This window comes from Engraulis encrasicolus, chromosome 5, assembly GCF_034702125.1.
Source record: "Engraulis encrasicolus isolate BLACKSEA-1 chromosome 5, IST_EnEncr_1.0, whole genome shotgun sequence".
Classification (NCBI taxonomy): Eukaryota; Metazoa; Chordata; class Actinopteri; order Clupeiformes; family Engraulidae; genus Engraulis; species Engraulis encrasicolus.
In genome coordinates this window covers 44,830,713-44,843,780 of record NC_085861.1, presented here as the reverse complement: position 1 = coordinate 44,843,780, position 13,068 = coordinate 44,830,713, and the positions used below count along the sequence as shown (strand labels likewise).

At 41.5% G+C, this 13,068-nt stretch overlaps 1 protein-coding gene across 2 annotated transcripts in view; it reads right to left on the bottom strand.

Moving 5' to 3' along the window:
- Positions 1 to 13,068, bottom strand: part of LOC134449543 (nuclear pore membrane glycoprotein 210-like) — a 73,225-nt gene that overhangs the window by 5,075 nt on the left and 55,082 nt on the right. For both annotated transcript variants that reach the window (XM_063199542.1, XM_063199543.1), the window contains exons 25-34: positions 11,035 to 11,214; positions 10,596 to 10,676; positions 9,142 to 9,273; positions 8,376 to 8,537; positions 5,440 to 5,525; positions 3,921 to 4,095; positions 3,565 to 3,740; positions 2,919 to 3,139; positions 1,931 to 2,067; positions 424 to 547 (exon numbers count right to left, since the gene is read on the bottom strand). In XM_063199542.1, the coding sequence (XP_063055612.1) occupies positions 424 to 547; positions 1,931 to 2,067; positions 2,919 to 3,139; positions 3,565 to 3,740; positions 3,921 to 4,095; positions 5,440 to 5,525; positions 8,376 to 8,537; positions 9,142 to 9,273; positions 10,596 to 10,676; positions 11,035 to 11,214 (1,474 nt within the window). The remainder of the gene's footprint in view (positions 1 to 423; positions 548 to 1,930; positions 2,068 to 2,918; positions 3,140 to 3,564; positions 3,741 to 3,920; positions 4,096 to 5,439; positions 5,526 to 8,375; positions 8,538 to 9,141; positions 9,274 to 10,595; positions 10,677 to 11,034; positions 11,215 to 13,068) is intronic.

Genomic DNA, 13,068 nt, shown 5'->3' with positions numbered 1-13,068 from the left:
ACACACACACACACACACTTTAATACTTTTATTTGGATCTCATCAGTAGGGCAGCATTACAAAGCAAAGCACATTTCATAGCAGTCGGTAATTATGTATTACGAAATTACGAAGCTAATTTCATAGCAGCCGGTAAGGACTGATCAGAATCATTAAGTCCTATGCATTACATTACACTGGTGTAAAATAATAGGCCATGGTCAGAATGGATAGCTAGATACACACACACGCGCGCACACGCACACACACACACAGATGTAAATCTACGGGACTCACTTGTAAGTGACACTACAATCAGTTGTATTATAAGATTGTTGTTGTTATCTTTAAAACGGTTCCCCTTAAATCTTTTAAGGGCCCCAAATTCAAAACAGTATCACTAACATCATGACAAGACTTTTGAAGATTAACACTCAAGCTCACCTGCGTTATCTACAGATGTGTTTAGGTCCACTCTGACGATGTACTCGGGGGCTTTGGGCCAGTTGGTCAGGTGTGCATTTTCAGGTAGGGTCAGGGTTGGGTTTGCCGAGGCCTGAACCACCACCTGTACCACAAAGATAACACAGACTGTAGAAACAGAAATAGGAACTATGCCCATCAGTATGAGGGAAGCACACAATACACACAGGGAGAGCTCTCATGTGCATAGACAACATGCGTAATGCACTATTGCATGGTGAATAGAGTTTCCATTTAACAACAGTGCTAGGAAAATAAGTACTACACAGCATAAAACTGCAGATAAGAGAAAATTAGGAAATAAGGTCCTGTGCAATTTCAGTGCTAATTTCAACTTTTTGAGTGCCAAAGATGGTCTTAAACTGTTAAAATCAACAACTGTACTGTACATATTCAGCCCAGTGTTGTAATAACAATGTACAGTACACGGTAAAAAGTGGGATGTCTCAACTTCAGCCTGATCTCCAAAAATTCCGTGCTCCTGGACACGGATGTTAAGGACACGAAATCCGTGTCCAGGAGCACGGATTTTGCCAAATACATACCATACATGCCAAATACATACCAAATGCTAATCCTAAACAAAATAATGCTATAGCAATTTAAGTTGTGCCCTGACCAAAACATTCCCTAACCTTAACCTGTCATTAAAGACATATTTTTGAGAAATACCTTTTCCAGTTGGTTGCTAGGCTATCAAACTCATATAATGAATGAAAGAAAACTAGCTGTGCCCAGACCAAAACAATCCCTAACCCTAACCTGTCAGTAAGAAATGTTTTTTTTTTAGACAAAATATTTGAAATTAGAAAAATCCTGAGAAAACACAGGACTGTGGAAATAGCCTATAGAAAGCACCTCAAACAATTCCGTGTCCAGGAGCACAGAAAATAATTCTGTGTCGAGGAGCACGGATTTTGGCAAAATCCGTGCTCCTGGACACGGATTTTGTGTTATTAACATCCGTGTCCAGGAGCACGGAATTTTTGGAGATCATGTTGCTCAACTTATTTATTACTACGTAACTCAACTTAACTCAACTTATTTCAACTTATTTAAATCCAGATAGAGTATTTACAACACTGTGGAGAGTCAAAACGCAGCGTAAAATTCTGCAGGTGGCCAGTGTAATTTCAACTCTACAGCTCTTAGTATTTACACAATATTGCATAAAATTAATTCTGAAAATGTTACACTGACCTAAGACTAAAATTAACACTATGTTTGATTGTGACCAAATGTAATCCAAAACTGAGTTAATTTCAACTCTTCAGGAATTATATAAACACTGGTATTCAGGGCTCTAAGTTAACACCATTTAGTGAGTGTGTGTTTGATTTGTAAGACTAAAATCTACTTGCCATTTTGACTGGTGTCGAAAACAATTAATTTAGGGCCCTGCTGGCAGTTTTCCCTGTGTATTATAATCAGTATGGATACATGGTGTGTTGTTTCTGTTCTGTTGTACCTCTTTCAGTGCTTGTTGGCCTGCTCCCAGCCAGTAGTACACCACCACTGTCCCAGCATGCTTTGCCAAAGCCGCTCCAGTCTCAGCGTCCATCTGAAGGATATGGCTGGATGACACGCTCCAGGTACCTGGCTGGCCTATGGTACACAGATTTCTTTTTGTTAGTTTTTTGGCATTAATATATGGCCTTTTTTGGGCTAAGACGTCAGGCGGTGCAACCACAGCTAATGCCCATAAATGAATTAGTAATTGGTAATTAATGTGCTGCCAAGAATATGCTTCTGAGACAATCCACTAAACACAAAATAACAATTCCATCCATACAATAGTGGCATTAACTGTGGTTGAACCACCCTGACCTGTGATAACTAAAAGGTCACTGATCCATATATTATATGACACAAGCCTTGTGTGAGCCTCTTTCTATTACTTTTTAGTGGCCTATGGTACAGAAAAACGGAGAGGGAACATTTTAATTTTAAGCTCATATAACATTTTTTGCAAGTCTCAGTATGGTCTGTATAGTCTACATACAGTATACGGTATCTAGCAGCAGTATGTCAACCAAGATGTAGAGACTACTGAACATCATGGTTTTATAACTTTTAATTTGCCGTATGTTAAGAACAGAGTACATGTATTTAAAAGAGCCCTTATATGAAACAAATTAATGTTGTCGTCAATGAAATTCTGCTAACGAGATTGATGCATTTGCTAGATTGATGAAAGAGATTGATACATTTGCTAATGACAGAGCTGATGCCAGTAGGAAGAATAAACAGATGTACACAGTTGGATGATGTTTTTTTTTTTATACGAATCTCAAATAATATTAAAAACAATATGATTTTCTAACTAAACGGTTCAAGTACATAGGGATTATACTGTGTATATAGTGCCACAAGACCAGTCTTTCTTTTCATAGGCATGACAGTGATATGATGGGGATGAAGCAATGAAGATCCTTCCTTCCCTCCCTGTGACTCACCCTGCTTGTCAGTGAGGGGGGAGCTGAAGCAGATGACGTCTCCGGGCCGGACGCTGGCGTGGGGGTGTGTGATGGCAGGCAGCACAGGCAGGGGCGTGTAGTCGCTCAGGGACGGGTTGTTGGGGTCCCCCTGGACCCCTAAGACGGTCAAACCGGCTGACACCGTCTGCACCATGAAGGAGTGGCTGTCTGCCCCCGGAGTGATCTGGACCAAGTCATCTCTGAGTGGTGATGGAAACATGCACAGGTGCAAAGAGGAGTGGAGAGTAAAATAATGCAAAAGTTAATAGGGTGAGACAAAAGTGCCATGCTATGATTTTTTTGTCTTCTTGACTTCATTAATGATAGTACAGTGAAGATGGGGACAGGAAGTGAGTGGGGAGAGAGAGACGGGGAAGGGCTGGCAAAGGACCCGGGTCAGCCACGTACCAGTCGAGTGCCCTACGGTTAGGCCACGGTAGGGCCAGTGCCATGCTATGAATAGTAAAATCAAACACTTTTTTTATGTCATGCATGACATATACGTAAATGACTATAAATTGTAGTACCCTTCAGATTCAGAAAAGGGCTTGCAAAAGGTTTTGGTCTAATTAAAATAATAAACTTGGACCCTGGCCAACCACAGACGTGGTAAGTAACTGAATACCTGTTAGTAGTGATGCGTATGGGAATGTCATGGGCATGGAACTCTTGGCCCAGGTTGTCGTAGCAACGTGCCCGGATGTGGATGCTCCATCCCAGCGGGAAGGCTGGCAGAGATGCCCCTTGGGCACTGTGCAGTGTGGAGTCGGAAAACACCCGCACAAACCACACCGCTGCCACCTAGGCAAGGCAAGGCAATGACATTTTATTTGCTAAGTGCATTTCATCCACAGATACAGTTCAATGCTCTTCACAAAAATAAAACTATATGAACACAGCAAATGAAATCCAAAAAAGAGTGTGTGACATAACATAACAACAGAATTGTTGTATAACGGACACGGCAGAATGGAACCTGACTTTGACGCTGATGAGGAGTGTCTGGTTGACCCCACCCGTCTCCGAGGCGATGACCTCCAGGAGAGCAGCCCCTGTCTTGGAGCCTGCCCTCAGCAGACCCCGGTTGTCAACGGTAACCAGACCAGCTCCCTCTAGACTCTGGTGGAGAGTGTAACGCATCGGACAGATGGAGTCCCTGAAACACACGCACACACACACACACACACACACACACACACACACACACACACACACACACACACACACACACACACACACACACACACACACACACACACACACACACACACACACACACACACAGATTTCTGGTAATGCCTTTTTTGGACATGCTAGCATCAGCTTACAAACAGAACAGAACAGAGGCCTCTCTACACAACAATTCTGATAAAACACACAAACACACACATACACGCACACGCACACGCACACACACACACACACGTTCTCAGTCTCCATTGGGAATTCCTCCTCTTCCTCTGCACCGGTCTCATATGGGGTCCCACAAGGTTCCATTTTGGGCCCGGTACTCTTCTGCCTGTACATGCTCCCCCTAGGTAACATCATTCGCCAACACAACGTCTCTTTTCACTTTTATGCAGATGACACTCAGTTATACATGCCACTAAGAACAAAGGATTCAGCCCAGCGTCTGTTGGACTGCCTGGACGCTATTGAGTCTTGGATGACCGACATCTTTCTCCAACTTAATAATGCAAAAACTGAGGTGATCATCTTTGGTTCCCCTAAATCCATTTCCTCTGCAGCTTCAAAACTACCCACTCTGTCATCTTTTGTTAAGCCATCAGCCAAAAGCCTTGGGGTCATTTTTGACTCTGAACTCTGTTTTAAAAAAACAGATCAATGCGGTCATTAAGAGCAGCTACCACCAGCTCAGAGTCATCACCCGCCTCAAGCCTTCCCTATCTTTTCAAGACCTAGAAACCATCATTCATGCCTTTATAACATCTCGGCTCGACTATTGCAGCACCCTCTACCTTGGCCTACCCCAGTGCTAGATAGCACGCCTACAACTGGTGCAGAATGCTGCGGCTCGACTTTTAACTGGCACTAGGAAATATGACCACATCACTCCTGTCCTTTCCTCTCTGCACTGGCTCCCTATCTCTCTCAGAATTAAATTCAAAGTACTTCTTTTAGTCTTTAAATCTTTACATGGTGAGGCCCTTTCCTATATTTATGACATGCTGCACTGCCCCTCGCACAGATCCCTTAGATCCACCGACAAAGGCCTTCTCCTAGTGCCCCGGTCCCGTCTTGTCAATAAAGGAGACAGAGCCTTCGCCGTGGCAGCTCCACGCCTCTGGAACGATGTGCCCCCCAACATCAGACTAGCCCCCACTACCTCTACTTTTAAATCCAGACGACAAACGGATTTTTATACTTTAGCATTGCTTCTTAGTTCTTACCCTTTTGACCTTTAACTTACTTACACACACAGGCACGCACGCACGCACGCGCACACACACACACACAATCGTATTACATGCAAACTCACTTGTTGCTTTGAAGGTGATATGTGGAGTGGGGAGACATGAGGATGGACTGGGGACTTCCAACTGCTAACCTCATCTCCTCCAACACCTATAACACAAGAACAGACAGACAGGCGGACACAGACAGGCAGGCCAACAGAGAACCAGGCAGGCAGACAGAGAGACACAAGTATGCAGACCATATTATAACATAAGAGAACCAGGCAGGCAGACAGAAAAAGACAGACAAGTATGCAGACAGGTAGACAAACAGGCAGGCAGGTAGACAGAAACAGAAACAGAAGTATCAAAAACACAGAAGAGAACAAGAATGCAGTATACAAACCCCAACTCCGGTGAAGTTGGGACGTTTGGTAAACTGAGAATAAAATCAAAATGCTATCATTTTCAAAACATTCAATACATTCCTGAGATGGAGAATAGTGAAAAGACAACATATCAAGTGTTAAAACCGAGAAAAAATATTGTTTTAGGGGACATATGTACTCTTTTCTAATTTGATAACTGCAACACGTCTCAAATAAGTTGGGACGGGGATCAGTGAAATGTTATAAACATCAAAATAAGATAAAACAAAAAGGAAGAACATTTCAAAATGAATTGTACTGATGTACAATTTGAGTGTCCAGGTATAAGACAATCACAGAGAGGCTGAGTCACTCAGAATTAAAGATGCAGAAGGAACAATTACCATAGTTATTACATAAAGTTTTGAATTCCCTTGATTTACCGTGATTGAGTGTATATAAGACATATTTTTGTCATTAACATCATTGTATAGGTTTATAACATCATGAAATATATATTGGCTGTAGACTCACTCTAGCACTCCGACAGCTAGTTAAAACTTCTATATTCCATATTAAGGACGCTTCATGTATGCAAATGATAGAGGGGCTTAACATTCTCCTATCCACCCGAGCTCACTTGAAATAGACCCAGAAGACATGGGAAACTGTAATTTGCTTACAGAAGTCAGCAGAAGTTGCAGAAGTCAATTCTTTTTGAAAATAATAGTCTTGCACATCCTGTACTACAGTGAAAATTGACCATGCAACTTGTGTTAGTGCTAGCTTCAAAAGTCAGCCTCCATGATGGCATGGGGGTGCAGTAGTACATTGGTTAAGCTGTTCTAACTCACCTGTAGAATTGAATACAGTACTGAATGAAATGAATGGGTTTTAAACAACATGAAAAGCCACTCGTGCTTTATATTTTGAAGGGAGATCTTCGATTGCTGCCACATAGTAATGACAAATTGCATTCTCTACTATGTTTTAACAGTTTAACTCCAACATAAGGACCAGCAGGACATAAAATGGCTGGCTTTTGGTCAAGACCTGCCACAGTGTAAGCACTACAGAAAGGAAAACATTGCAAAACATGACAAGGAATACACCTACCATTTAAGCTGTTGAAATCATGTCCAAGATAGGAATCAACACTGTTTTTATATAAAATCATCTCATCGGTTAATGCTATTAACTGTTAAGTGTTGTCCTTTGTTTTGTTTTTAGTCTTCCTCGACATTTGCTGCCTTTTATTGTCCCCGTCCCAACTCTTTTGAGACGTGTTGGATTTACATATTCATGAATATCCCCCAAAACAATAATTTTGGTCAGTTTTGATGGCTGATATGTTTTCTTTGTACCGTTCTCCAACTAATGTCAGAACCAGACTTTTTGAAAATGGCAGTATTTTGTTATTATTCACAATTAACCTTGCGTCCCAACTTCTATGGAGTTGGGGTTTGTAAAACAACACACATTTCATTCACTTACGTGAAAGAGAAACTTTTCCGCTCTAACATTTCAACTTTTCAACACTTACATCAGAGATTCTTTCTCTACTCTCTCTGCTTACATCCCTGTACACACATTCTATGTATCAAGTAACACATGCAACATAAATATTTTGCACCATAAACCAATACCAAATAATCCCACTGAGGAGGGTTAAAGTAAATCCATCTAAATTAAACCATTGCTTTTTCATATTGCAAGAGCTCAACTCAGCCACAGCTGATACCATTGGCCTTTTTTCTTTAGTTTGTAAATGTACTCTTCAACATCACCAAATGCTACTGACCTTCGAAGTTCAGGATGAATGCACGGTGCACAGAGTGTGTTATTGTGTATGTCATGGACATTGACCTTCGAAACGTTACGCCCTACAAGGGGTGTGAATTATAGCTTCCATTACGATACGATTCGATATCGATTTCTTGAGGCCGCGATCCGATTATTTTCGATACTTACTGTAAGAATGCGCCACGATACGATACAATTTCCCCCCCCACTTTTCCACTTCTATTATGTTGGACAATCAACAGCTAGGGCATTGGGCAGGGACCAGCGATTCAATTATTTTCTATACTTGAATGCCCCACAATACAATACGATTTGATTGTGGGCTGTTGGATCGATGCATCGATACATAACGATTATTATTTACACCCCTACTCCCTACTAGGGATGGCGAAAATTGAAAAAACTCTTAACCGGCTACTGACACTCATTAACCGGTGGTTAACCGGTAATCCTAAATTATACAACGTTCGCGTGCCTGATATGCACAGCACTGATTTTTTTTACATTTTATTTTTCACATAAGCCTTTTTTGTTGCTGCGCAGACAGGACCTGCCATGTCCAGCCACTGTTGCCAGATGGAAAATGCTGAATTATCATACTAAAACCTCAAAATTATCGCTTTTTGGGAGGAAATTATTATTATTATAATTATTATTATTATTACAACCGGTTAACCGGTGGCAGAAAATTTTAACCGGTTAAAGTTGATCCGGTCGACTATCGGTTAACCGGTTACCGGTTAACATCCCTACTCCCTACTATGGTGTTTACCTCATTAACGAAATTCCTCCTTAGTTGTGTGTTACTGTGCTCTGAGACGAGTCAGTCTGAGTGAGTGTGTGCTTACCAGTATGTGTATCTCATCGGAGAGGGGACAGTGCTCGTCCCTGTGCTCGTCTGGAGAGTCTGCGGTGACAGGTCGCACACACACTCGGAGAGTTGTCCTGCCAGCGGCCCAAGCTCTCACCAGCACGGAGAAGCTGCGTGTGTGAGACACACTGATTCCTGCCTGGCAAAACATAGCAAGCACACACACACACACACATTCCCACACTAGCTTTACTTTACATGACAACTAACCGGCATGGAAAATAAATGAATATGCATTGGCACGCTATTCTTTACTTGTGTATGTGTGACAGTGTGAGTGTGGGTGTGGGTGTGGGTGTGTGAGACAGAGAGAGAGAGAGAGAGAGAGAGAGAGTTAGAGAAAGAGAGATGGGGGCTAAGGGCACCTGTGTATATGAGTGTGTGTTCAAAGACACTTGCACAGTGAATGTGTGTGGGTGTGCGTGTGGGTGTGATTGAGCCTGTGTAGATGAGTTGATGGATGAGTATGATAATGCTCCTGTGTGTGTGCATGCTCCTTTGTCTATTCAACTGTAAGTGTGTGTGTGTGTGTGTGTGTGTGTGTGTGTGTGTTGTGTGTGTGTGTGTGTGCTGTACTCTAGTGTGCGTGTGTGTGTGTGTGTGTGCTGTACTCTAGTGTGTTTGTGTGTGTGTGTGTGTGTGTGTGTGTGTGTGTGTGTGTGTGTGTGTGTGTGTGTGTGTGTGTGTGTGTGTGTGTGTGTGTGTGTGTGCTGTACTCTAGAGTGTGTGTGTGTGTGCTGTACTCTGGTGTGGCGTGGGATGATCTCCAGCACTCCGAGTTTGCCCAGCGTCCACTGGAAGCCCAGGCCCCCCTCCACACTACCCAGAGACAGGGGAGACTGGCTGTTGTCACTACCCATCACATACACTGGCATCTGGAGAGAGAGAGAGAGAGTGTACGTTTCACAATGCCACCTCCTGAGAGAATCGCTTTCGAAATAAGTATTATTGCAGCTAGTCACCATCTCTTGGACGATTACTCTACTCAAACCTCAGAAATGTTAAGCCTAGTTGGATGCATATAGAAATGTTAATTTGATGCATGTATAAATGTTAGTTGGATATACTGTATGTACAGCCATATCCATACCTTTTACCTTTCTTTGTTGTGATTCCAATTATTTGTATGACTGCTCTGGCAACATGGTTGTATTCTTATTCGTCATACCAATAAAGCTCTTTGAATGGAATTGAATTGAATTGAATTGAATTGAGAGAGAGAGAGAGAGACAGACAGAGAGAGAGACGGTAGGGGGTCAGGAAGCTCAACTACAGGTCGAAACAGAGAGAGAGATAGAGAAAGAGACAGGGAAAGAACAGGGAAGAGTTGTGAAGTGTAAGTGGAAAAATGGAGAGGTGTCTGAATACAGTGTGTACTCATCACAAATACATTTGCTTGAAAATCTAGAGAGGAGGGGGAGAGAGAGGAGCATCTTTACTGTAAATTGTGCTGACACTGCAGATTTACAATATCGTCCTCTTAATTGCTTTAGATATTTAGACTAAGAGAGATGGACAGAGCGATAGACAGAATATGAACTCAAAGGAGAGGGCATGGAGTCTTTCTTAAAGACAGAGCAAAAGAGAAGAGAGACAGAAAGAGTGTTCTGAGACATGAGAAGAACAGCACATCAGAAGCTGGTCTCCTAAATTCTAATCTAAACTATGGTAGTTTTGATTAACGTTTCAGTTTGTAATTTTAGTTATTTATTTTCAGAAGGTATGCTTCTCATTCACATCACCATCACCTATTGATCTTTTCATCAGTATTTAACACTACATCAGTATTAAGTAAATACATTCATATTTACCGGTCTGACAAAAGTACAGTTAGTTTTGCAGCCAAATAAGTCTATGACGGTAATTCTAAGTGGCAGCCCTGTATGGTAAGTGTAATTTTTCCAGAGTTATAATGAATACTTACACATTGAGGGTGGAAGTAAATACACACATACTGTAGGGTCCATGTACAGTATATGAAAATTATAAAAGCATACATTCTGGAAATAAACTACTAAAATGACAATACAATACAATACAAATGACCACATACAAATGACATGCTCTACCTATCTAAGAAATTTAGACTGAGAGAGAGAGAATAAAAATAGATGGGACATACACTTAAAAGGGGAGGGCAAACGCTGGAGAAACCTTACTGCTTGCAAAGCAGCAGTGCAAGAAAAGCAGGTCTAACCTCAGTGCCGACGGTGAGCCTGACCAGCGGGGCCTGGATGCGCACGGCCGTCAACTCAAACACCTCCACCTCCACCTCATCCTGCAGCATCATGGGAAATGGAGTGAAACATCAACACAACGTTTTGCTTCCAGCAATATCTCATTCTTAAGCTCCAACATACATTATTTACATTGAAGCATGTCAATCTGAGCATGTCATTCTTTGAAATCTGTCAAGTTTTAGGCTTGTGCTACAAGCTTTCAGAAAGGTGTGTGTGTGTGTGTGTGTGTGTGTGTGTGTGTGTGTGTGTGTGTGTGTGTGTGTGTGTGTGTGTGTGTGTGTGTGTGTGTGTGTGTGTGTGTGTGTGTGTGTGTGTGTGTGTGTGTGTGTGTGTGTGTGAGAGAGAGTGAGTGAGTGAGTGAGTGTGTGTGTGTGTGGTGTGTTTTTGTGTGTATACCTGTGCAAATGTGAGTAAAGCTCCTGTGTCCTGTACGATGGTCTGCAATGCTCCTCTGAGCTTGGCCACACCCACTGATAGGCCTTTGACCAATCCGGTGTCCGTCACTGTGGCAACTGCACTGTCACTCACTGAGAAGCCAACGCTAGACTGGGGGTATGGACCACCTTCCCATTTCACCTGGACACACACACACACACACACACACACACACACACACACACACACACACACACACACACACACACACACACACACACACACACAAACAACAGAAAAAAGCCCCATAAAAAAGATAGAAATTCCCTTCATCTTTCAGGGTGTGTCGTCACTAGCCAGGCCACGCCCTCCTAGTGATGCAACAAACACCCTCAGCGTTGCTTCTAGTCAGGCCAGGAGCAATACAAATATAATTTCTGAGCTCCAGAAAAATCGGGAACTCCTCCCACTTCGTCTGGAAGCAAACAAGCAGTAGCAAACCATGTGAGGTGGGCCATGCCATTTGGGAAATGTTAATTGTTATGCTCTTGGTCAGACCAAGTCTCGAAGAGATTTTAAAGCCGATTATAATCAGGCTATGTCGTCACACCCAGAGGCTGAATATATTACAGTTTTTCTCGATTGCTTACACACATTTTTCGGAATCAGTTCTCGAATTCTCAAAACTCTACACACAAATCTCCAAACCTCACACACAACGGGCAAAACTCCTCACTACCTCTGAAAAATGCGCGTCTTGTCTCAAAACAATGTACTCTCTTCTAAAAAGGTCATTTTGTTCTCAAATGACACACTCAAGCAGTCATTTTAATACACTCGTATGTGAACCATTGAACACTAATATGCACAAGGTAAAACTCTATACTCAACTTGAAATACAGTAGAAACTTATTTTCTTACTAAGGAGGGTATTTTTCTGTAGTAAAATACTGAAATATTGTATTTAGACTCGGAGTACACAGATGTGTATATATTTTACATATTTTTCTGACATTTAAAAAATTGCACTAATTTACAGTTTTTTTCAATTGCTAACAAGCTTTTGTCCAATCCTCAGCGACATTTGCAAAACTCTTAACACAGTTAACACAGCAAGGGCTTTCCATGGCCATGCAGTTGACACATTACATGCCTTTTTCACACAATTAGTAGTCAATGAATGCATTTCTAAAATGCTAACATTTCCTTTACACACAGGATAACCACAGCAACAAAACAATGTATATTTGATGGTTTATTTTCAAATGCTTTCACACAGTGTGTCAAAACTGGAAATACAACATCCAAATCCTTATTTCAGTACAAAATGCCTTTGCATGACATTAGCAAGAGTACAGTAAACAGATTATTGATAAAAGTAGAAGAAAACCCTCCAATTTTGGTTGTTCGGTTCTATTGACAGTTTTTGACAACCGTTTTTACAGTAAAAAGTTGTCTCACAATCACAGAATGGAAATGCTTTTGTCACAGTTGGAAAGAACTGTTTGTTTATACAGTTTTTGCCGACTGCTTGCACACAATTTGCAAAATTTGGCTCATAGAGTCAAAACTCTACACACAAGCCAATTACTCTCAACACTTGGAGATAAACCCATCACATATATGGCAACATGAAGCTCTGCTATAAAAGCATAAACATTGCCATAAAAACCTTACAATCTTTTGTCAAAACCTCACTTTCATGTCAAAAGACACACAAAAGCACCAAATGAGAAAACAAATTAGATCAACTTTTTAAACAGTTGTCTGCTTTATACAAAACACAGCAGTCTTTCTTTTTGGAGCAGTCTATTCAGTCTCACAGAATGTACATTTTCACAAGACCCCAAAATTCAATACTGTACATTACAAAACTGCACCTTACAGTACAGGACATTAAACCGAAGCAAAATATATCTCAAACAGTACATCACTCTAAATACAACAGTGTGTAGGTGAGCTTACGTATGTACCTTTTTTGTGTATTGGTTATATTCACACATTTTCAAACATCTAAATATGATATAAATATGGGGTTACGTCAACATGCTGTAA